This window comes from Schistocerca gregaria, chromosome 8 (assembly GCF_023897955.1).
Source record: "Schistocerca gregaria isolate iqSchGreg1 chromosome 8, iqSchGreg1.2, whole genome shotgun sequence".
Classification (NCBI taxonomy): Eukaryota; Metazoa; Arthropoda; class Insecta; order Orthoptera; family Acrididae; genus Schistocerca; species Schistocerca gregaria.
The window spans coordinates 292743942-292767838 of NC_064927.1; the positions used below are offsets into that span (position 1 = coordinate 292743942).

Sequence of the window (23897 nt, forward strand, 5' to 3'; positions counted from 1 at the left end):
GACAGACTGAAATAAGACAGACATCCTGAAAAGGTTTTGCAATTTATACTCAGAGGGACCTAGGTCGACTCAGGGAGCATTGGAGTTAAGACAATGAGGCTGCAACAGGTTCCTTGAACCTAATCATTGAATGTGGAGCCGTGCTGCTGTGCCTTACCACGTAGTCGACGCTGTGTCCTCCGTGTCCGGAGTGTTCCACGGTGACTGGGTGGGCGGGACCCACCACGGGACCCGTCTGGTGGGCGTAGGAGTGGGCGTGGCCGCACAGCGCCCGGTGGCAGCCAGCGGCCAACACAGCCACCAGCAGAGCCGACAACACCTGCAGGCACACAGGGAAGGACCGTGATTTACAGACTTCAGCAAACTGATCTACTTCAACAGAAGTAGCAATAAACACCCCATGTGTGAAGACCGTTTGAGAAGACACTCGCAAAACTTCCCATTTTGTAAGAAAATCTGGTCGGTTATTAACGGCGTCAGTTGAGACGGTAAGGTGACTACCGAGTGCCAATGTCGTCACGCCAAGGAAACCTCCACATGCATATCCTCTCTCGCGTTAATCAAAATGATAAAATATTCCTATAACTTTGTTAAAGTGGTATTTTGCAGGACAGTTATCGGAAGTCAAAGTTAATCGTTAACTCATTTAGTGTGCATTGGTCCACACTAGCTTCAGATCCACCGCTGCCAATTTCTGAAATCCCAAGAGGCACTCCAATGCTTCTTTGTATTATTCTTTTAACCGGGTTTCTGCTGTTGGCTCCATTTTCGATATATAAATGCCCAACGTTGATTTTTCTTTTGGCTTTCCTCGACCGGACCCTGCCTACATCGTTCCTTCAAATTGTACATACCGCGTATCATCATGTGATCGCCTTACGTGCTGTCTCAAGTTGTTAGGGCTCGGAGTGTGAGCCCTGATTGTTGATTTTTTAGGAAAGCACGGTTTACAGTCTAAAAGCATTTGTCCTTCCTATCTGTAAACAAAATTAAGGTAATCTCTTAAATGCTGCCACGAATTTTCATGAGTTGTTGAGATAAAGCACGATTTTATTATTTAGTTTCCAACGTCAGTCCACAAACAAAAAGCAGTTAAAGCTAGTTCTGTAAACAAACGACAGGCAACACCTAGTTATTGTCCGTCGCACTCGATTGTTTACAATCGCGGGCACCCCGGATCAGCACACAATTTCCGCCGTTGACACGGCGTGATTTTTGTCATAAACAGTAGGTAGCTAACTAATGATTAACGCACTCAAAGAAAGTTAACAAAAGTTAGAGTCCGATAACGTTTCTTGAAATTAAAAGTTGATCCGATACTCGAAAAGTTAACTTCGGTAATTATCGATTAAAGGATTTATGGTCTTATGCCCAGTTATTCCTTTCTGTACTACGTAATAGATCAAAACTAAGAGCCATAATCATTTATCATTGTAACCTAGATATTTAGTTTTATTTTCTTCTATGCACCACATTTGGAGCCGTAGTTCCACACAAAGGGTAGCGAGCTAGTGTGTGGCGTGTTCGTAATAATCGTCGAATAAATTTCTGGAGTATTATACTTACGGAGAAGATACAGAAGACAGAAGAATGTTATTCTGAATTCGACATGATAGTCTTACACCTATTCTGGTAACAATCATAGCTGGAGTACTGGACTTGAAAGCAGCAGTTTCTGGCTACCGTATGAGTACGGGTTTCTTGGAACTAAATTGTCAGTGCTAAGATGGGCTCTCTTTTTGTAGAATCATTACCAACATAAATTTTTCTATAATGTCATTAACACACGGTAACCCTGCAGGGGAACGAAAGTTGCCGTTAGAGTAATTGCAGTGTTCCAGTTCGTCACCGAAGCTGCTGCTGGTAAGGTTAAAAAATTTCATTTTCATTATATCCAATGGGTGGCCGTGATGGTCTATCGGTCAGAGCATTAGACTGTGGCTCTTGGAGTGCTGGGCACAATTCCAGATAGGGGTACGTTTCTAGCTACAGTCATGACAGACTGTATCATTGTGGAAGCCAAACAGAAACTGCGATTTAAACTGCCAGTTTATGTAAATATAATGTGTAATCTGTCGCGTTTTCAATTTGATACGATTTATTGTATCATGTAGTAGTTTTAGAGCCACAGCAAAATCATCCTCACGTGGAGGTGTGTACAGGAACATTGTTTTATTTTCTTTAAATTACTGCACTGTTTCCATTGCGAAGTAGATTACAATTTTTTGCTTTAGTCAGAGCCGAAGCACTAGAATCACAAAGCGGCAATAATGTAGGAATTTAGTCTGACTATACAATTAAATAATTAATTCCAAATGCATCTACACCGACGACCCAAAACAATATGACCACCTGTGTAACAGTGCGTTGGTCCTCTTTTCAAACACAGCAACAGCTATTCTGCTTGGCATGGATTCTACGTCCTTGATAGGTTTTCAGAAAAATATGGCACTAAATGACTACTCACAGGACAAAAATTCCCGTAAATAACGGGACGGTGGTTTGTGGGCACGCATCTAGCGCCCCATATGTGTTCCATTGGGTAAAGATCAGGGGCATTTGCTGACTGAGACCTCAATATGAGCTTTGCTGCGGAGAGTTATCCTGCTAGGTGTTATCGCTAACAGCGAAAACTTCAACCATGAAGGGATGTAGAAGTCCACAATAATGTTCACGTATTTCACTGGTGTTATGGTGTCTTCGAGTTCTACCATAGGTCACATTGAAGCTCAACTCAGTCTACCCCACAGCATAATCCTGCTATCACTGGTCTGCATCTGTGGATCGCTGCGCGATTCAAGCAGTCATTTGCATGGATGAATGCGTGTTAGTATCCAGCCAGCGACCTACTGAGACAATAAATGCGATTTACTCGAAAAGGAGCACGTCTCTATTGATCCACCACAAAAACTTAGTGATACTGTGACCACTGCAATCGTAACTGAAGATGTCGTTGAGTCAAGGCAGGAACACGTAGGGGTCGTTTGATGTGGAGCTCCACGTTCAACAGTGGTCTTTGAACGATGTGCTCCGAAACACCTGTGCCTGCACCAACGATGTACTCTGTCATCAGATCTGCCACAGGGCGCTGCCTATCCTGGTTTACACAGCGGAGGATCCTCCGATATTATGTTTTGTGGTGAGACGTGGCCGTCCTACACCATACGGCCTACTCGTCATTCCACTCTCCTTCAGTCACTTTCCATGGGGTCTCACGACGGTAGCACGCAAACAGCTGACTAGCTTCGCCGTTTCAGAGACTCTCATTTCCCGCGGCAGAGCATAACAATGCTCCCTTTACAATGAAGTGAATACCCCTAGCTGCACACAGGCTTTGATATAAGTCAACAGGGACAGTTGAAAATGTGTGCCCCGACCGGGACTCGAACCCGGGATCTCCTGCTTACATGGCAGATGCTCTAGCCATCTGACTCACCGAGGACACAGAGGAATGTGCGACTGCAGGGACATATTCTGGCACGCCTCCCGTGAGACCCACATTCCCAACTTATTGCCCGCACTATATTCATAGAGCCCCTGCCCATTATACTCATTGGAAGTCCTTGGATGTCCGAAAGAACAGATACCATGTTGTTGTTGTTGTGGTCTTCAGTCCTGAGACTGGTTAGATGCAGCTCTCCATGCTACTCTATTCTGTGCAAGCTTCTTCATCTCCCAGTACGTACTGCAGCCTACATCCTACTGCATCTGCTTAGTGTATTCATCTCTTGGTCTCCCTCTAGGATTTTTAACCTCCACGCTGCCTCCAATACTAAACTGGTGATCCCTTGTGTCTCAGAACATGTCCTACCAACCGATCCCTTCTTCTAGACAAGTTGTGCCACAAACTCCTCTTCTCCCCAATTCTATTCAATACCACCTCATTAGTTATGTGATCTACCCATCTAATCTTCAGCATTTTTCTGTAGCACCACATTTCGAAAGCTTCTACTGTCTTCTTGTCCGAAATATTTATCGTCCACGTTTCACTTCCATACATGGCTACACTCCATATAAATACTTTCAGAAAAGACTTCCTGACACTTAAATCTATACTCGATGTTAACAAATTTCTCTTCTTCAGAAACGCTTTCCTTGGCATTGCCAGTCTACATTTTACATCCTCTCTACTTCGACCATCATCAGTTATTTTGCTCCCCAAATAGCAAAACTCCTTTACTACTTTATGTGTCTCATTTCCTAATCTAATATGCTCAGCATCACCCGAGTTAACTCGATTACATTCCATTATCCTCGTTTTGCTTTTGTTGATGTTCGTCTTATATCCTCCTTTCAAGACAAGGTCTACTCAGTTCAACTGCTCTTCCAAGTCCTTTGCTGTCTCTGATAGAATTACAATGTCATCGGCGACCCTCAAAGTTTTTATTTCTTCTCCAAGGATTTTAATCCCTATTCCGAATTTTTCTTTTGTTTCCTTTACTGCTTGCTCAATATACATATTAAATAACATCGGGGAGAGGCTACAATCCTGTCTCACTCCCTTCCCCACCACTGCTTCCCTTTCATGTCCCTCGACTCTTATAACTGCCATCTGGTTTCTGTACAAATTGTAAATAGCCTTTCGCTCCCTGTACTTTACCCCGGCCACCTTCAGAATTTGAAAGAGAGTATTCCAGTCAACATTGTCAAAAGCTTTCTCTACGTCTACAAATGCTAGAAACGTAGGTTTACCTTTCCTTAATCTTTCTTCTAAGATATGTCGTAGGGTCAGTATTGCCTCACGTGTTCTAACATTTCTACGGAATCCAAACTGATCTTCCCCGAGGTCGGCTTCTACCAGTTTTTCCATTCGTCGGTAAAGAATCCACGTTAATATTTTGCAACTGTAACTTATTAAACTGATAGTTCGGTAATTTTCACATCTGTCAACACCTGCTTTCTTTGGCATTGGAATTATTATATTCTTCTTCAAGTCTGAGGGTATTTTAACTGTCTCATACATCTTGCTCACCAGATGGTAGATTGTCAGGACTGGCTCTCCCAAGGATGTCAGTAGTTCTAATGGAATGTTGTCTACTCCGGGGGCCTTGTTTCGACTCAGGTCTTTCAGTGCTCTGTCAAACTCTTCACGCAGTATCGTATCTCCCATTTCATCTTCATCTACCATCCTCTTCCATTTCCATAATATTGTCCTCAAGTACATCGCCCTTGTATAGACTCTCGATGTACTCCTTCCACCTTTCTGCTTTCCCTTCTTTGCTTAGAACTGGGTTTCCATCTGAGCTCTTGATATTCTTACAAGTGGTTCTCTTTTCTCCAAAGGTCTCTTTAATTTTCCTGTAGGCAATATCTATCTTACCCCTAGTGAGATAAGCCTCTACATCCTTACATTTGTCCTCTAGCCATCCCTGCTTAGCCATTTTGCACTTCCTGTTAATCTCATTTTTGAGACGTTTGTATTCCTTTTTGCTTGCTTCATTTACTGCATTTTTATATTTTCTCCTTTCATCAGTTAAATTCAATATTTCTTCTGTTACCCAAGGATTTCTACTAGCCCTCGTCTTTTTACCTACTTGATCCTCTGCTGCCTTCACTACTTCATCCCTCAAAGCTACCCATTCTTCTTCTACTGTATTTCTTTCCCACATTCCTGTCAATTGTTCCCTTATGCTCTTCCTGATCCTCTGGTTCTTTCAGTTTATCCAGGTCCCATCTCCTTAAATTCCCACCTTTTTGCAGTTTCTTCAGTTTTAATCTACAGGTCATAACCAATAGATTGTTGTCAGAGTCCACATCTGCCCCTGGAAATGTCTTACAATTTAAAACCTGGTTCCTAAATCTCTTTCTTACCATTATATAATCTACCTGAAACCTGTCAGTATCTCCAGGTTTCTTCCATATATAATGTGCCCTTTGTCAAAACCGCTTATTTCAGTGGATTTCTGAATTTGCTTCCCGTATCTTCGCCGCACCGTATCTATGACTGCCCATTCGCCTCTCCTCGGCTTACATTCTTTCCTTACTGCGTCTCGTGCCCGCAACACAATCAGGTGGGCATTGGTCATGACGTTTTGGCTCATCTGTGTATAACATCTGTGATGTTGTATTCTTCATAATGAGTGTAAGCACATAATACACCGTGTATAGCGACATTTCGCGGCCAAATATCTCCCGCATGTTTTTTCCATTGTGCTGTTTACGGAGTATTTCGCTCCTAATCCATGTATTTACCTATACTGTACAAGTATATCTATATACCATACAAACAACTGAAAAAGGCTTCCAATTGAAACTGTGTCGTAATGAACGTGAAAGAAAGCTCTATTAAAGTCTACACAGTAGCAGACAGTATGTTGTCATTAAGATGATTTGTGATCCCTTATAACTAAAACATTATGACGAGTTGTATAGTTATCAACCGTTGAATACTGCTACAGCTCTCAGAGTAACTCACTTGTCCACGAGCCATGTCTGTTTCCTGCCTGCTCCTTGACTGGCTACTGCGGTTGACTGGTGCCGCAGGTGAGTGTAAACAACCTATTTATACATACATCAGCCCGGCGCCCTGCGTAACTCCCTCAAAAACTACCTGCTTCGCTTCTTGTTGCGATGTCAGGAATTCCAATTTTCAGCTGACGTGCGCGCAGTTTCTTGCCGGCCGTTCGAGGATGCAGAGAAACAGGAGCGGCGAAAGTTCACGTGCACCTGTCTGTCGTTTGGGCAAATATAATTATGTAATGAACAAGAAAAGTCCGCTCGATAAACTTTGGCGTCTGTCTGTTAACATTTGATTTGGACACCGTATAACAAGAAAACCCTTTCCATAAATAACTGACTATCGCAATAGTCTCTGCGCCTCCTCTGTCCCTGTACATGAGAACTATTAAGATAATCCCACAGAAACTAACCAATTTCCTTTCGTGAAAATGAAAACGCTGTTTCAAGAACTCTGCAGTGCATTAGAGATTTTACACTACTTAGTTATTTGCTTAGTTACTTCCATATTCGTTAGACCAAATTCAGAATGAATTTTAGGGGTTCAACGTCTGATGTGTCAGTTGAAGAAAACGTTGCAGTGAGTTATATCTATGTACATTTCAAGATTTCGTTCGTGATGTAGGAGGGAATGTTAAGGAGAACCAACTTTAAACGACGTTAGACAACACTTCTCGTGTCTACCAGGCATTTCATTTAAATGCGCAGACTGTCAAACAGTGCTATAGCTGTGTATTTGACTTCTTTTGTTTAAACGTTCGCCTGCAAATAGTTACAGAGGCATCTGCTGTCACGTTCCTTCCGTTCTTAACGACTTCACAGTGACCGTACTAGGCATCGCACTTACCTTGCCGGTCACACAGGCTGTACGTTGTCTTTCTGCAGTCTCAATCAAATCGCTGTTTTATACACTCCCTGCTTACAGTATTATTGGGGCCGTTGTTTCTGTATGTTGCAGTTTTCACAAACTTAAGTGTATATTCGAGCTATATCGTCTGTAACAGATTTCACCAATTACAATAATCTATGGTCCTTCCTCTTCCAACAGTGAAGACTTCCCCCCTTGAATGCCCCATTTCTTTCTCCTTTACCATTGGGAAAGCATTAATACTCGAAACATATTATGGAAAACAATTTACTTAGCCTCTCAACAAAGTCACTTTACTTGTACAATAATTTCTCACAAGGAACATCGTGTGTGTGTCTCTCATCTAAGGTTCATGCATTGATGCTACTTCACTACCAACTTCACTACCAACAAAGAAACCTCTAAATTTCCTCATTCGTTGCAAACGCTACGACAGATAATTTAAAATGAAGAATTTCGTGTGCAAATCATGTTTTGTGGATTTTCAACCAGCAGTTTTTCTTCCACACTGACAGTAGTTTTCTAGGTTCATTGGAGGAGAAAAATAAAATCTTCGTACAAACAGTGAAAAGACAGTGACCCTTGTTTGCATCTGCGAAATACTGTAGAATCGATTATCCATTAACTCTGGAGGAAATGAGGCAGATTACAACTAACGACCACAAACAACAGATGTGCCTTCGATCAGCCAGTTGTCTGCAGGCAGTATTAAGTAGTGGCCGTGCTGCCGTAGTGTGTCAACTTTGTTGTGCCACATAACGCAATGGAGCAACGAACTGAAAGTGTATAAGTCAAGTGTCCAAGACACTCTGCACAGTGTTTTGAAGAAACACCTTGAGCTCCGAACAAAAACAAGGACGCTTGGATGCTTGCACCGACTTAACTGAAATGCAAAACGTGGACAATTCCTTTCACCACGAGAGAATATGAAGAACACTTGAAGCACTAAAACCATCTATTCTTTCTGTTTCTTATTAATCATCCAACGAATCTCAGTCTGTATATACCGTGCCTGTGATTCTTTTTATGTTTCCATTCCGCTTTAAATCACTCCGTAGGCGTACCTCATACAGGGTGTCCATAAAGTTCCATTACGACTACAAAATTTTATTACAACGGCAGTTGTCGAAATATTTTAACACCACTTCCTTTATTGTAATCAGTGTTTATTAAAGTTTTTTGACAGTGTTAAATAGACCTCTATACTGGCGCCTTTGGTTGCACGAAGCACATCAACACGGTACTCGATTTTTTGACATGCTCGCTGTAGCATCATCAATGGTGGCAATGGCATTACGAATCCTTTGCTTCAAGTCAGCAGTGTCCCATATCTGTGTTTTATACACGATATCTTTTACATACATCTTGCTGTAAAATGATAGCTGGCTGTAATTCAATCAATTGTGGTGCTACATATTCGGTCAGAAGGTCGAGGTAAACATCTGCAGTAATTGTTCACTCGTTGAAGTAAAATGGACCAGTTATTCAGTTGCACATGATTCCACACCACGCATTCACTTTTGGACTATCCCGGTGAAGCTCCCCAGTCACATGGGGGTATTCAGATTCCCAGATTCTGACATTCTGTCTGTTTAATGTACCAGAAACATGAAAAATTGCCTCGTCACTGAAATAAACTCGCTTGAGGAATGCTTCATCCTACGAAGGACGTTCCAGCGTGTTGAGTGCAAACTCTGTCCGTTTTGAAACTTCCTGGCAGATTAAAACTGTGTGCCGGACCGAGACTCGAACACGGGACCTTTGCCTGTCGCGGGCAAGTGCTCTACCAACTGAGCTACCCAAGCACGACTCACGCCCCGTCTTCACAGCTTTACTTCCGCCAGTACCTCGCCTCCTACCTTCCAAACTTTACAGAAGTTCTCCTCTCCTCGCAGGTTCAGCTACTGTGAGTGAGCATTTCCGCGACGAGGTTAATTTCATTTAATACTGTCAAGGTTCGAAGTTACTTCCATCAGAAATTTCCAATTTAAATAATTTTCATTTTATCAAGTATTTTCCGCAATTTCCCATCGTTAACTATTTCTCATTAGATACTGCTAACTGGTTTATACTGAGCACAGTTAATTGAGTGTGCATCTTATCTTACCTGAGTTTGAAAACAATAGAGGGAGCATTCACATATCATAGCGGATCTAATGGGAGCAGTGATACTATTCCGTGAGAGCCTCGAGAAGTTTTTTATGTGATGTAAATGGCATATGTCAGTATTATCATCAACATGTAACACAAACTAATTCACTTGTCTCTCTCGAAGGGCTGTGGTAACATGTAATGGTACAACCATGAGTTACTTGTCATTCCCCTCATTTCTCTTTTGTATTATTTTCATAATCTGAATACTCGATGATGCAGACGTTTATAGAAACGTCTTCATTCGGTGTTTCAGCTCTGTAGCGAATTACACATTGGTGAGCCGTGTCGCTATTAAGTTCTCTCTAGGGCCACTAGCTCAAAGGTAGTATCGACTGTCCCTCTTGCGGCCCTGTTGTCAATATCTATGAGTATGAGTTGGTACCCGTAGGTTGTGTCCCCAGAAGCTCTTTGCTTGCCGATATATATACGGGTTCACTGGCGTGAGAAAGGTGGCACCAAGATTAGGGACTGGCTGTAGCGTCACGACAACAGGGTCAGCGTCGACTACAAGCAGAAGGCCGACATCTCGTCGGTTGGTTGGTGACATCTGTGTCAGAACACGCTCGTGGCCTGGCTGCCCCCTTCTACCTGGCTCTCATCGGCACCACTCAGTAAACGCATCGTTGCACCGAGGTTCCATGGAGCTGCTAGCTGATAAGGGGGAGTAACATTCTCTAATCCTAGTGGTGACTGGTGTCATAGTCTACCCGACCTGCTAATTATTTTCTGGTTTGTACCCGACCTTCAGAGCTTTACTTGGTCGGCTCTTTGGTCGTAAATATAGGCTGTAGTGTTGTACTAGACACTAGCTGTCGTTTGAAAATTTCTTCTGATATTATATTACCCTTCCTTTATAGTTCATACCCGATCATTGTTTTAATGAATCAGCTGCTGGTCGAAATTAGAGTCGGATCAATTGTACCAGGGTACTGGTTGCTGTTAAACAAACAGAGGTCTTGTGATCAAATTTAGATGTTAACCGGTTCAACTCTTTGACTGTAATTTTATTTAAGATAATCTGAACTACCTGTTGTATTAATCTGTGCGTTCCTGTCTTTGAAAGAAGGGGTCATTATTGGTGTGTTTTTATCTTGTGGTTCCGCCGAGTGACTTCTCTCTTAATACCTGTTCACATGTAATGTTTTAAAACGTTCCTTCACAACGTCCATCATAACTAAGAAGCAATTAACTTTACAAGGAAATGTTTATTGAATTCGGTTTCGTTATCGTTGGTTACAAGTTTATGTACGTAAATATCCATACACAAATAAAAATAATACTCATATCACAGAAACAGGTTACTGTTAATAGAATGCACTCAGGGATGAAAAGTATTTGCGAGGGGCTACGAAACGGAATATGGGTGGCTGATGTGGTCGGATGAGACCAAACAGAGAGGTCATCGGTCCCAGCGCATTAGGGAAGGAAGTCGGCCATGCCCTTTCAAAGGAATCATCCCGGCATTTCCCTGAAACGATTGAGGGAAATCACGGGAAACCTAAATCAGAATGGATTGACACTGATTTGAAGCGTCGTCCTCCCGAATGCGGGTCCTGTGTGCTAACTAATGTGCCACGTCGCTCGGTCACTGCTTATGGAATATGATAGAGTTTCTTGGAGCAGAGCTGAATGTGGTAGACGAGTGAGATAATGATGATCATTATTTAATATTACTTGAATGTGTGTTATCCTAAACACAGATCTACGAATGTGAACTGACAACCTGAATGTGCTACTGAACTCAAAGCCTCATCACTTACATGAAACTGAAAAGAATCTGTGTGTTTCAAACCGATCCCTCATAAGAAAATAAATAACCAAAACAGTAATTTCACGCTCAGTAGACTTAGTCAGTGTGAACTGTTTGAACGAAACGTAATTGTATAAAAAATAAACCAAACTGTAATGTCGACCTGTATAAAAATGTAACCCGAAACACACGAAAATTTCTGCACTGACAAATGGGCCTGGTAAAATAAAGAAACTGGCAGAACCTACATTGCGTAAAGGAAACGAAGCAATCGCGTATTGTGAATCTCACCTGCAAAATGAAGTACTGGTAGAAACAGCAACACACTAAGACACCGCAACAGCTAAAAAAATACTGCAAAAACTAACTACATTTGGTACAGGGAACTTGGGTTCATAATCTTGACACAGAGGTTCCTATGAAACACATGACGCAACCTTTAAATTGTGGAAAATCGGTTAGGAAGGAACTTCTCAACGAAAACTGACTCTAATATGAAAATTCATTCGATTTAATAACTTACATAATACAGTAAATTAACTCAGAAGATAATCAATACAACAAATATCAAAAACTCGACTGTGACGATGGTGAATTGGATCAACATTACAGGTCTGCAAAAATAAAAATAAACTTTTCATCTCATCAAACAATACTTTGTTCGTTTCAAAACCTTTTTCATGTCCGTTTACTATCCATCAGTCGTTATGAGTCATTCCTCCTCGTAATAAATCTGCAACTCACAAAGTTCAAAAATGTGTCCATGCATTACTCTGTACACTAAACGAAAAAAATTCCGCCTGCTGCACACCGCAGCTATCCACTATTGACTGTCAAAGATTCTATGACTCCACAGTTCTGCCACCACAGACACTGACACCTTTGCCAACAACTGTTTCTCGGAGCAAAATTCTTCAAATATATCACTTTCCTTCACAAAGATTAACACATCCAATAACATCATCACAAAATAACCATCTTACTATTGGTACTGCATGGTTGATTAGGGGCCTGGAAGTCACTCGAGGGAGAAGCTGCAGAATGGGACTGCACTGGGGAAAGGAGCTGTTCAGGAACAGAAATGTATTGAGCAGAATGAACGACAGAAAAAGAACTTTACAATTTTCCCAGCGAACTAAATATTCAAAAAGATTTCGGCCTTGCGGCCGGTCTTCGTTAGCTTCCATCCACGATATTTCGACTGGACAACTGCCAGCCGTCCCCAGGTGAGCCATCGGAGACTGACGAAGACGCCCTCCGTTCCGTAATATACAGCGTGCAGCGAGTATTCCGCGCATGCGTCAAAATCATATGGACGACGAACCACACCGCCCGCCAGCAGCGCCCTCGCTGGTGGAACTGCAGAACTCAGCTGCTTCGGCGTTGTCAATTGCCGCGGCCATCGAGTACTCTGACGTCTTCGTCTGGAGCAGATCTTAGAGGTGACGGGGTTCCACGCATTATATAGCTGGTAGCCATTGTCACGGTTGATAAGATTATCTGTCATGCGAATTTCCACTGACTCTTTTATGACGGAGTTCCAAAAGGATGTTGCTGTGGCCACAATCGTTCTCTTGTCATGCTCCATTGAGTGTCCAGTGGAAATCCAGTGCTCAGCAATTGCAGACTTGCTAGGTTGCAAAAGGCGAGTACAGCGCTGATGTTCAGTGCAACGTTCTTCTATTGCTCGCAATGTTTGTCCTATATATGACATGCCACACTGACAACGTATTTTATAAATTCCCGCCTTCCGTAATACCAGATTGTCTTTCACTGATCCCAGCAGGTCGGAAATCTTCCATGGTGGACGGAAAATTAGTTTCACTCCGAAACCATGGAAGATTCTTGCAATTTTGAAGGAAATGTTGCCAACAAAGGGAAGAAAAGCTAAAGCTTTAGTAGACGTGCTCTCTTCTTTCTCCACCCCCTGTTTCTTTGGCTTAATTGCAAGTGCCTTGCTAATTTGCCGGGTAGAATATCCATTCTCTTTGAAAACTCTCTTCAGATGGGCAAGCTCTTCAGGCAAACTATCTGCATCTGACACTATATGAGCTCGGTGTACAAGTGTTTTAAGTACACTCATTGTTTGCGATGGGTGATGGCAGCTGGACGAATTTAAATACAAATCAGTATATGTGGGCTTACGATAATCCGAGTGCCCCAGAGAGCCATCACTCTTCCGTCTAACTAGCACATCCAAGAAAGGGAGGCAACCATTTTTCTCTAATTCCATGGTAAACCGAATGTTCTCATGAATGGAGTTGAGGTGATCTAAAAACTCCATTAATTTTTCTTCTCCATGAGGCCACACTACGAAAGTGTCATCCACGTGCCTCCAAAAAACAGTTGGTTTGATGGCTGCTGATTCAAGGGCTCTCTCCTCAAAATCCTCCATAAACAGGTTGGCCACCAAGGAGACAAGGGGCTACCCATGGCGACGCCGTCAATATGATCAAAATATTCTTGGTTGAACATAAAATATGTTGAGGAGAGAGCGTGGCGAAAGAAAACAGTGATTCCCACCTGAAACTTAGTGCCAGTCAGTGCCAATGAGTCTGCAAGAGGTATCTTTGTAAAAAGAGACACCACATCAAAACTAACTAAAAGATCAGAAGTACTTAGGCCGATTTTATCAACAGACTGGGGGCTCTCCGCCAATTCGGCAATACCATGCAAAATATGATGAAGATACGGAACATCATACTTGCGACATGATGGGAGCGCAGCTTCGGAGTAGCTGCGTTAATGGTAAAACCTAATTTTCAAAGGAGCGTTATTTTTAAGGAAATTGTGCTTAGCAGACTAAAAGCCATTTTCGAGTAATCAGTCGCAGTTACAATGGTGATTTTCATATTTCGAAAACTCTCATTTGTGGTTTTGCATTATGGATAAACATTGAACAGATTTCCGCCAAACTGTGTAAAATTGTGCTACGCAGACACTGATAGTCTCACATACCACATCAAGCTATGATGATATCAGGAGTGACGTGGATACGAGGTTCGACATTTCGGGACTCCCACCGAATAACCAATGCAGTATTCTGCTGGTGAATGAACAGATGATTGGTCTGATGGAAGACGAACCGAGTGGGGGCCACTTCACAGTATTAGTAGGCCTACGAGCAAAACTGTACGTACTTGAGCCCGAATGTGGGCGCTTAATGCGCACAGCAAAATCAGTACAACCATCATCTGCAAATAGGCTAACCATTGACGATTACAAACAATACATCCTGGATTCGGAAGTGAAAACCATTGAGCATTTTGTCAGTCACTCGAAGCAGCATTTTGTTTAGATTATTAAACAATTTAAACTCACTTTACCTGGTAAGGACGAAAAACGATATATACTTCGTGGTAAGGTGAGTACACTGGCCTGCTGACATTACTTCATGAAAAATGATAATAATAAGGATGAATGCAAATAAAGTAAATACATGAATAATGTAAACTGTGAATATCGTAGATAGCAAATTTTTCTGAGGATTGAAAAAATGGAAATAGTGTAAAAATGTAATGTGAGTTGAGTAACACCTTCTGATGCATGAAAAAATGCAAAGAATGTAAGATATGTAAATTGAGATGAATACCACCTTTCATGTTTAAAAAAAAATGTTGTGATCCATCGTAATTTTATTTCATTGTAAATTGTATTTCCTTTTCCATGGAAATTCAATGAAACATTGTAATTCCATTACATGTAGGAAACAGAGTATGTAAAATGTATATAATGTAAATTGTATACTTTGTATGGAAATTTAGTAATCGATTAAAACTGCTCACATAGTGGAAGAAATTAAAAAATATTCACCGTAAAATTTATTATAATAAGTGTTATATCTACCGTATTTTGTGTTTGAGTTCTTTTTTGTTATCTTTCCTACTCGCTCCATAGTCTGTTTCCACACAGGTGTCTGTGAGTTGGTCTGCGCCTTATCAGGGTAGCTGAGACATGTAGAGGTAACTCTGCAGTGGACCACTGTTTGTACCTGGCAGTGGCAGGTAAGAACCAGAACTGATGCTCCGTAATTATGTACTCTATGCATTTCTGTGATGAAAGAATATGAGACATCACAGTATTTGCAGTTTTTCAAAAACATTACAAGAGAGTACATTAACAACGAGACATAGGTGGAAAGATGTGAACCAACACATGTGCAAGATGTACAGTGGAGGTTACATAATTTTTTTACTGCATCTGAAGAGATTTTTAATGCTATACTCTGGCTGGTTGGAATGAGGAGGGGGAGAGGAGTGTAAAGACTGTAATTGATTTGTTCGTAAATATATTGGAAGTTACACATAATTTTTACACATCATTTAACATTATGTCACAAGTATGTGACTTTCTAGGAAATAATGAATATTGTTTTGAATTTAAAGTGGAAGTTTTGTAATTTTTACTGCATATTTGTAGCTGGTGTGATTTTTGTATAGTATGGACTGACTGGTTCGAGATGGGAGGAGAGGAGTGGTAAGTGAATGTCAGAAATAATTTAATCTGACACAGTTTCTAAACATCGTTTTAATACTGTGTTGTGATAGTTGTAAACAGAGAGGAGCGGATGTGTAATATAAAGCACAATTTGCTCGTTTCAGTCATCTTGGATTTTTAGTACTGCGTTATGATTGGCTGGGGATAAGAAGGGAGCGGGGAATGACTTGATGCATACGTCGAAAATGAAGTAATTTGATACAATTTTAAACATCATTTTGACATTATGCCGTTTTTTTTTTAATTTTCCATCCACGATTAGGCTAGTTCCCTACTTGTGGATGTTTAATACTGCATTTAATTGGCTGGAGATTGGGGAGTGGAGGGTTTTTAATTACCTATTTGTACAGTTGGGCTATTGCCTAATGCTACACCCTGACTAGTTGGTGATATAGAGAAGAGAGCATGGAGTAAAAAGTATAAAATTGGACTGTTTCCATTATCTTGGACTTTTAATACTGCACATACTTCTGGACATATAGGAGGGAGGGGGATAGTGTTTCAAATTTTCCATTAATAGAATTGTGTTACTTCTGCCATCTCGTATTTTCTAATGTTTCATTGTACTTGTCTGGGGATCACTTGACTGTAATTGGACGGTATTTTTAATTTTTAGCTAACATGATTGGGCTATATCGGCCATCTTTGACGGTTCGTTGGCTCTTTTACTTTTAATACTGCGCTATGATCGGCTGGAGATAAGCAGGAGACATGGTTTCCCACTGATGAGGACGATGATCTCAACGATTAGGATGGTAACATGGTGAATTAAATATCATCTACGACGTCATGTATAAGCTTGAGGATCACTGGATGATTTTGAAAAGGTCGATGACCAGTTTTAAGGTGAGAAGGGGCCAGAATTTTCATTTATTCTAATTATAAATTATGAATAATGAATAACCTCGAAGAAAACGATCTATTGACAAACAGTCAACAAGGGTTTAGAAAACATCATTAACTAGCTCTTTATTAACATGAAGTGTTGAGTGCTATTGACAAGGGATTTCAGATCGATTCCGTCTTTCTGGATTTCCGGAAGGCTCGTAGTGAAATTGCGTGCTTATGGAATATCGTCTCACTTATGTGACAGGATTTGTGATTTCCTGTCAGAGAGGTCACAGTTCGTAGCAACTGACGGACAGTCATCGAGTAAAACATATTGATTTCTGGCGTTCCCTAATGTAGTGATATAGGCCCTTTGCTGTTCCTTATCTATATAAATAATTTGGGAGTCAAATCTGAGCAGCCGTCTTCGGTTGTTTGCAGATGACGCTGTCGTTTTCGACTAATGAAGTCATCAGAAGATCAAAACAAACTGCAAAACGATTTAGAAGAAATATCGGAATGGTGCGAAAAGTGGCAGTTGACCTTAAATAACAAAAAGTGTGAGGTCATCCACGTGAGTGCTAAAAGAAATGCGTTAAACTTCCGTTACACGATAAATGAGTCTAATCTAAAAGTCGTAAATTCGACTAAATACCTAGGTATTACAATTACGAGCAACTTACATTGGAAGGAACACACAGAAAATGTTGTGAGGAAGGCTAATCAAAGACTGCGTTTCATTGCTAGGACACTTAGAAAATGTAACAGACCTACTAAGGAGACTGCCTACACTACCCGTCCTGTTGCGCTGTGTGGGATACTTACCAGATAGGACTGATGGAGTAAATCGAAAACGTTCAAAGAATGGAAGTACATTTTGTATTATCCCGAAATATGGGAGAGAGTGTCACAGAAATGATACAGGAACTGGGCTGGAAATCATTCAAAGAAAGGCGTTTTTCGTTGCGACGGAATCTTCTCACGAAATTACAATCACCCACTTTCTCCTCCGAATGCTAAAATATTTTGTTGATACCGACCTACATAGGGCGGAACGATCACCACGATAAAATAAGGGAAATCAGAGCTCGTACGGAAAGATATAGGTGCTCATTCTTTCCGCGTGCTATACGAAATTGGAATAATAGAGAATTGTGAAAGTGGTTCAATGAACCCTCTGCCAGGCACTTAAATGTGATTTGCAGAGTATCCATGTAGATGTATATGTAGATTCTAGGTGGGCTAGAACATATGTGGATATGCTATTATTAAGCTATGAAATGCAGAGCTTAGCTTATTGTCTGTGACCACTGACTAGCAAAAAGAAGCAATTAGGTCACTAGCTTAATTCATAAAAATAACGAAGGCTGCAGAACCACTGTAGGCAGAGTACAACTAGTAATGAAGAAGCTCCTTCGTAACATCAGTGAAAGAAATTCAAGAATGCCCAGCAATATCGATAACTTTCCGATGCAGTCAAACAAAATTACTTTGTAAAAGCTGATTAATACAGAACGAAAAGTGAATAATTTAATAGCGATAGATATCTCTCATAATGGGGTAACGAATAGAAAGAACATTGTATTCGGATTCAACATCAGTCGACAATGAGGTCATTACAAAGAGATGACAAGCTTGAATTCAACGAGAATGAGTGTTGTTTTCTCTTCATTATATGAGCAACACCAGAAAAAACTAATCTGGATGGCAGATTGAAGAATTATACATTACGGCCCGTGGTTTAAACTCTATGTAACTCTGCTCACTCCCCGAGAGGAAAGGGCTGAATGATGAGATATTTTGTGTGACTTTTACCCCACAGAAGAATTTCAGCACCAAATTTGGAATGACTTAGATTTTCATCTAAAAATCTGGACACGTTACTATCGTTTTAACACATCAAAAAATATAACAGTGAAGTGTGGGCATATTTCTGAATCCAGACAAGACGGTATGGAACAACCTGGGAAGTCCCATCCTAAACATTTAGTCTTTCTAGCACCTCATCAGCTTTGTACTTGCAGAAAGTGGATTCTGTAAACTATTTACAAAGTACATATGGCTTACGTCTAGTATAAACGTGTCTCTCAGTATCAACTCCCCCACTTACTATGTACTAAGTAGTGAACCTAATATTCTTTAATATCCAACAGAAACTTCGGTTTCACTTCTTTTATACTTTTAAATCAAGAGTTTCGCATTGGGAAGTGCGTAAAGTATTAGTAACAGCCAACCTTAATAGATTAGTATCTTGCCTTCGTAGTCAAGAAAGCGTGTCACTTCCAAAATTTAGTCGATAAACACTGAGGGTATTTCACTGCGTATATCACCTTTTCTTCTTCGCATGACGTGTAGGCAGTCTAAGAGCTTGCGCTGGGGTTCCAATAAAACATTCTGCACTCATGCCTTGTCTGAAGATAATAATTTCTGCACTCAAACACCACGCATATGTTTAGAAAAACTTGTTTGTTGTTTTTCATATAGATATTTTATTTCTTGTCCAACACAAAAATAAATCATACAAAATGTATAAAAATCAACAGAAAATATATACATAGAACTTCAGTAGTTATTCAGACAATCACTGTTGTATAAAGCAATGCAAAGTGAGAAACATTATTTTATTGTGTTTAACAACAAAAGTGACATGCACATGTACACTATATCAGCGACTGCTGTTTATAGCAACAGGATGAAGATGGAGCTACAAGATCAGCAGCATTCCTCATGGTTAAATAGGAATAAATATGAAAATGGTTCTGTGAAGAAAATTAGAGAGCCTAGAGGTACGCAGCATTCCGAACTTGGACGTTTCGGAACGGATGGTGCGACGTGCCTTCAGTAGTAGCTGTGACCGTGTCCGTAACCAACAGCGCCGGGGCCCAATCCAGCGCCGTAGCCTGCAAAAAAATTAAAACGTCAGAAACTGAAAAGTACAACTTCATGGCACATATTAACCTCTGTCACAGACGAGGCAAATTCCAGTTATTTGTACAGGAATTAATTGATTCAAACATGCCAAGCATACTTTGTTTATGATTTGTGAACCAGAATCAAATTTTGTACTGTGAACGTGAAAAGTTGTTGAAAAAAACTTGGATGAGAATACAAAAATTAATTGAACAGCAAACGGGTGAAGATTAGTTCAAAACCAGAATGATCTGAAGTAGAAGAGCTCACATTTTGCATTCCAGTGGATGCATGAGACCGTAAAAATTACGAAACTTCAGTACACGTACTGAATGTCCTCGATGAGGTGAATAGTGAAAATGAACATAACTGTAATGAATGTGTAACGGGAACATAAACTAAAGTTAAGTCTCAATTACACAGCCAAGTTTGATGAAAATGCACAGGCCTCAGAGGTCTTGTTGAGTGTAATGAAGGGCCTATTTGACATATAATCTAGATTAAGGCTGAATAAAATAATAATGTAAATGATGAAGTTTATAAAAGGAGAACACAAATCCGAAAAACTACAGCATAGGAAAGGCGCAGTAGAAGAACTGGAACTGTTCTGTTAACTACGCAGCATAACAAAACAATACGATCGAGCAAATAAGAAAGCTTACTTCAACAAAATTATACTGCTAGCATAAACTACTTCGTCTTCACATTTATTCGCGACATAGTTGTAGCTGTGCTGTTATTTCGTGGCTCCGCTGCCAGAGGTGACTTTTGCTCAGACAGTTCTTGTAACACACTTTTCCGATGACATTTCCTTACAAAAGTTGATCCCCTTATGAAGAGAAATTCGTTTAATAAGACTATTAAATAATGTGGTCTTTATTCTAGTTTCCATCTAGATTGTACATTTAACTTATTTAATTTCAGTTGAACAATATATTTGATGATATAGCACGGCAGCTCCCGTGTCGGAAGCATCGAGCGTTTGTGACACAAATTGTATAGTTTTGAATTAAGACTAAGCATTTACTACAGTCTTCAATTAGAGTCTGATGATGGCTGCATGTCGAAACATGTACACGTATATGGAGTTTATTCCATTTATTGGATGCAACACTACAGAATACACCCGTGTCTCTTTATAGTGAATAAATAGATCATAACGTTATTATGAGAAGCCTGATGGTCAAGATCTGTAACTTTATTAACATAGAAAACAAGACGTATAATTACAGAGCTATACAGATATTATGTAGCAAACCATAGTATGTGTATAGAACCCCAATATCTGGTTGTACTGATGGGAAGTAATGAACAGCGCTCTTGCCCTATTGAGTCGTGAAAGTACCTTCCAACCTGTTCCAAAGTATCTTTTTGGGATTACTTACCGTGATGCGAGTGGTGCACGACGGGGTGGAAGCCGGACTTGTCTGCGTGGTACTTGACGGTGCGCACGCTGCCGTCCGCTTCCTTGAGCGAGTACTCGCCCGTCACCACGTCTCCGTCGCGGTGCTCCTTCTGGGAGTGGTGGTCCCCTGTGTGGCCGTCAGACACCCCGTACTCGAACTCGTACTTCGGGTACGCCTGGATTTACAGAAATAACAGTAATACTACTCTGACATGAGCTGCATAGAAAGTTTAACTCCCACCTCTTTCGATTTCAAATACAACGAGAAACAGAGTTCACAATAACTGAGGGTGAAGCAGATGGCAATGGTTCTGAAAGACTGGAGCTGAAAACTGTGCTGCCCTCAGATGATGAAAATTCCAGCCGATGTAAATCCTCGGTTCTCCACCCGTCTCACCTCCATTTGAGCCTGAGAGAACTGATCAAAAGGAAAGAGCGGAGCCAAGACTAGCTGAGTGCTACTGTCATATCCTTGAAAGCAAATCGGAAGGTGCTACTGACCTGAAACGTATACATGCGGAAGATCTGTGGAATAGATAAACGTGCATGCAGTCTTGGTGACTTCAGCACAACGAATGAGTGAGGCTGATGGTGGCCCAGGGAAGAACCTCGGCGAAGACGCTAGAGCAGAGCGCAAGTACTCCTCGACAAAGTTTGCTTTCTAGTACCGGTAGCTGAATACTGATTACAGATACATCAACTAAGTGTATTTCAAGTGAGAGTCCTTGGGAAGTATAATAAATCTGAGACCATACGACCCCAGATGACTCATAAAAACAGTTTTAGTGACATCCACAAAGAGTGAATATGCGAATTAAGGTTTCCCTTAGTGATAAGACATTAATGAGTGACTAACGTAGAAGTAAGTTAGACTTTGTGGCTTGATGCGAGCCAGTTATAAAGGGGAATAAACACGTATGCTACTATCCTTTAAGGGTATTAGTTGGCTTTTCTAGAATGCCAGGGAGCGATACTACGCAACGAACTTAGTTTCGGTGTGAGCAACAGGGGCCGAGGACCACGCTTGTTTTGTCCCCATGGTTAAATTAAAATAAATAGAATAAAAAAAATATTTACTAAGTTTTTGGTAGCTTTGTTCTCTCATTATTTCTGTGTTTATCCGTGGTGCATCACAATACAGGAACATTCCTGACAAACATGTAAGTAGAGGACCGTACTTCAAAGATAGGTCCCATTAACTGTGATTTTGATGTAAATTTAAAGACGGTTTGTTCATATTTATTATTCGCCAGTAAGACACTAAGAGGACACTAGGACGCACGTAATGAGATTAGCGGGAGAAAGTCAGTCTTTTACCAATAGAATCGTATAGAGAAGCGCTGTGGAGCACCGCCATCACGAACTACAGACTCACCACGTAGTCCACACTGTGTCCTCCGTGTCCGTGTCCGTATCCCCCATAGCCGGCGTGTCCCACGGTGACTGGGTGGGCGGGACCCACCACGGGACCCGTCTGGTGGGCGTACGAGTGGGCGTGGCCGCACAGCGCCTGCTGGCACGTGGCAGCAATCCCCAACAGCAACAGTGCTGCCAATATCTGAAGACAGTTAACGAAGCAAATTATCGGCTTCATATATGAAGGAAAGCATCATGCACCTCTCAAGTAACATATAAGAAAAACCGAAATGGCATACCACCAACCACCTTTTGTAATTATTTATTTCTAGACTTATTCTGAAACCAGACTTTCTTTTCGTCTGATAATACTAATTTTTACCCCCAAAATAGTAATGTTACACACAAAATTTTGTCCCGACAAATTCAAAAACCTAATAACCAGCATTATAGATGACTATACACCTCTTTGGAAATCAGCTGGAATGAAGAGTTATAACTGTGACACGTAACTACGTTGTCTGAAACTTATTTAGTAGCAGGCTTTCAAACATCCACACCAGAAATGAACCTACGTCGTCGTTTTAGATCTCATTTGGTGATTAGTTTGCAAAGGAAACAAAACAAAACAAAAAATACAGTGAACTGCTAAAGATTAAACACGACGTCACACAAGAACGGGCACCCCAATTCACGTCTTAAATGATTTTCCGCTATTCTTTAAGGGGAATGTTATTTGATAAAAGTTGTTCATTACTAAATGAACATGTTTTTGAAGGCGAAGTGTTGATATCCGTATTCTGTCAGCTGCTTATCGATTTTTGACACTTTCCCCAAAATTTTTCCCTGGTGAACTTTCGCACAATTTTGTTACAACTCTTCTGCATTATATTTCTGGTTTGTTTCTATGACTGGGTGCCATTACATTTACACATGCATTCGCTGTTGATGTAACGTTAAATACTACATACATTTTTTGGCAAATATTTTTTTCCTAGATCCCTCATTAATATCTTTAGCAATAATTACGTAATTCAGACCATAATACTGACCTGTACCTCCTCTAGGCGCTTTATCACCGAAATCTAACAAACGAAACTCTGTAAAGAATCTGATTTAAAACATCCGGACACCTGTAAGAGGACACTGACATGGGAATGTCCATCCTTGGCCTTTATGACGGCTTGTCCTCTGCTGGGGACACTTTCAGTGAGGTGGCAGAACATTCTTCTTCAGAGAAGGTTGTGATGCTAGACACAGTGGGCTGGACAGAAGTCGATATCCTAAATCCCGAAACTACTCCTCTCTGGTCAGGCCAGATCGTTTCAGGAATGTAATTGTCCACAAACCATCGCCTCACAGCTGCCTCTGTGTAACAGCGTGCATTCTCATGCCGGTACAAACTGTCAGCGTCTCCGAACTGTTCCTCTACTGTACGCGGTAACAATGGTGTAATACGTTTGCTTACCTTCCTCATTTAGAGTCTCCTCAAACGCAATAAGGGGGCCACATCCTAACTTCGGAAAACGTTCTCATACCGTGACGCCACTCTTTCGCACATCTGTTGAGATTACACATGATAGCAGGTAATGCTCTCTGGCAATCGTCAAACCCATACCATTCCGTCGGACTGCCAGAGGGTATAGCCTGATCCACTGGCCAGCAGCGTTGCC

General features: G+C 41.0%; 1 protein-coding gene across 3 annotated transcripts in view; it reads right to left on the reverse strand.

Moving 5' to 3' along the window:
• The window catches only part of LOC126285399 (cuticle protein 19-like), a 98640-nt gene that overhangs the window by 72584 nt on the left and 2159 nt on the right, over nucleotides 1-23897 (reverse strand). For 2 of the 3 annotated variants that reach the window (XM_049984743.1, XM_049984745.1), the window contains exon 2: nucleotides 22244-22426. In XM_049984743.1, coding sequence (XP_049840700.1) covers nucleotides 22244-22426 — 183 coding nt within the window. Of the gene's footprint in view, nucleotides 1-157; nucleotides 320-6415; nucleotides 6462-22243; nucleotides 22427-23897 lie in introns of those variants that run through there. The other variant, XM_049984746.1, reaches the window with a different exon arrangement.